At 42.1% G+C, this 1,734-nt stretch overlaps 1 protein-coding gene across 1 annotated transcript; it reads right to left on the bottom strand.

Moving 5' to 3' along the window:
• Window positions 1–973: 973 nt before the first annotated feature.
• On the bottom strand, window positions 974–1,525 carry LOC147525515 (uncharacterized). Its single transcript, XM_086579584.1, has one exon. It carries the CDS (start codon window positions 1,523–1,525, stop codon window positions 974–976), a length of 552 nt encoding a protein of 183 aa, XP_086435710.1.
• Between the last annotated feature and the right edge of the window lie 209 nt (window positions 1,526–1,734).

Here is a 1,734-nt window from a genome sequence, read left to right as displayed (position 1 = left end):
TTTTAGATTTTTTATTTATAACTATATACAAAAGGAGTTAAAACAAAAAGTTTCACGCCTTTGAGCCCTATCAGATTCATCCGGTGGCTCAACCGGAGCAATATGATGGCTGGGGATTGGATCAATAATGGCTTGCATTCCCCAATCATCATAGTCTCCATCAATAAATGGATCCTCGTTAGAACCTAAGGTCTCTAAAAACCTTTTCCAAATCTCATATTACGTCTGGGAGTCAGAAAGTGGCATGTTCTCAACATCTACTGGAACTGGGTCAACAATAGATTCCATATTCAACAGATCATCCAAATCAAGTATGGTCTGAGGGTCCAATTGGACATGATAAGGTGTGATGGTCTTGTCTCTTGGGTCAAATCCTAACCCGGGGGAACTGGCCAAAGTAAAATATGTAGTATAGTCCATACCAGACGAGGAGAATCTCGATCCAACCTCATTTATCCAACTAAATTGTCTAGCCTCATGATCTAACCTAAGTTGGTGATATCCTGAATAGGAATTAATATCTGGCTCTGAAACAGTAACTTTTGAGTTTGGATCTGGGTCATCATCTTCGCTCTATAACATGTTGGAATCAATAATAGCATCAATCTCTACCCCTAGATCAGGTAGAGCCAATCCGAGACAATTCACCATGGCACTAGAATTGATAAATAATTCTGCCAATCCTTCCACAACCTCCTCAGTATAGCCTAGCCCTTTTTGATCATCTTGACTAGGAATCTGTAGCGATTCTAAAATGCCGTTTTGGTTTTTTCCCAATCCAAGTCCTGAAAAATAGTTCTGCTCACGGAACATCTGAGTCGTCTTGGGATTTCCATTGCAAAACGGGGTAGGGAGCTTCTCCTTGTTGGGTGCTCTAAACTCCACAATCCCTAATGGTTCCTCAGTGTAGTTACACTTTCCTTCAATCATTGGTATTACTTTATGCTCCTCTGAAGAGTCCAGATCATCCGAATCACCAGTGATGCAGATAATCTTCCCTTGCCATAAAAACTTGAGCTTTTACGTGAAGTGTAGATGGAATTGCACCGGACTGGTGTAGCCACGGTCTGCCTAAAAGGAAATTGTAATTAGCCTTGATGTCCATAGCCAAGAATGTGATTTTGAATGTGACTGGACCTATTTGGACGTCAGTTGTGAACTCGCCAAGGACTTCTCTTCTCTGATTATCAAACCCATGAACTGCTCTAGCTGTATCCTTAGTGAAAGTGAAGTCTTCCGGCATGATTCCAATGGCTTTTGTAGAATTGACCAGGCAGATATTCAAACCGGATCCGTTGTCAATCAGTACAAATGGCACCTTATGGTTGTTGCAATGCACCGTAATAGTCAACACTTTCGTGTGGGTTATTCCATCTGCGGTCAGATCATCATCAGAAAATATTATGGAGTTTGTCTTCTTGAGGGAAGCGACGGTACGTGCCAAATCGTTCGGCTGGATAGAAGCTAGAACATGAGCTTGGTTCAAGACTTGAAGAACTGCTTGCCTATGTTGGGGTGATGCCATGAGTAAACCCCATATGGAAATATTGGACTTGGTTTTTTGCAATTGTTGGATTACCTCATTACCCTCCTACTTCTTTGGTTCAGTAGCCGTGGGCGGGTCAGGCTGTTGGGCCAAAATTTGATCCTTATGTAAGTGTGGTGCCTTGTATATCCTTCCTCCACTTGTCAAACTGTGAGTCTCAACACATTCCTCTGCCAAACTAGGTTCTA

Source organism: Coptis chinensis, chromosome 1, assembly GCF_015680905.1.
Source record: "Coptis chinensis isolate HL-2020 chromosome 1, ASM1568090v1, whole genome shotgun sequence".
In the NCBI taxonomy this organism is placed as follows: domain Eukaryota; kingdom Viridiplantae; phylum Streptophyta; class Magnoliopsida; order Ranunculales; family Ranunculaceae; genus Coptis; species Coptis chinensis.
Note: the sequence above shows the minus strand (reverse complement) of the source record. Positions and strands in the feature narration are given on the sequence as shown.

Bases quoted from the DNA above. Each gene is read 5' to 3' on its own strand.
- LOC147525515 (XM_086579584.1), bottom strand. From the start codon at position 1,525: ATGGCATCACCCCAACATAGGCAAGCAGTTCTTCAAGTCTTGAACCAA.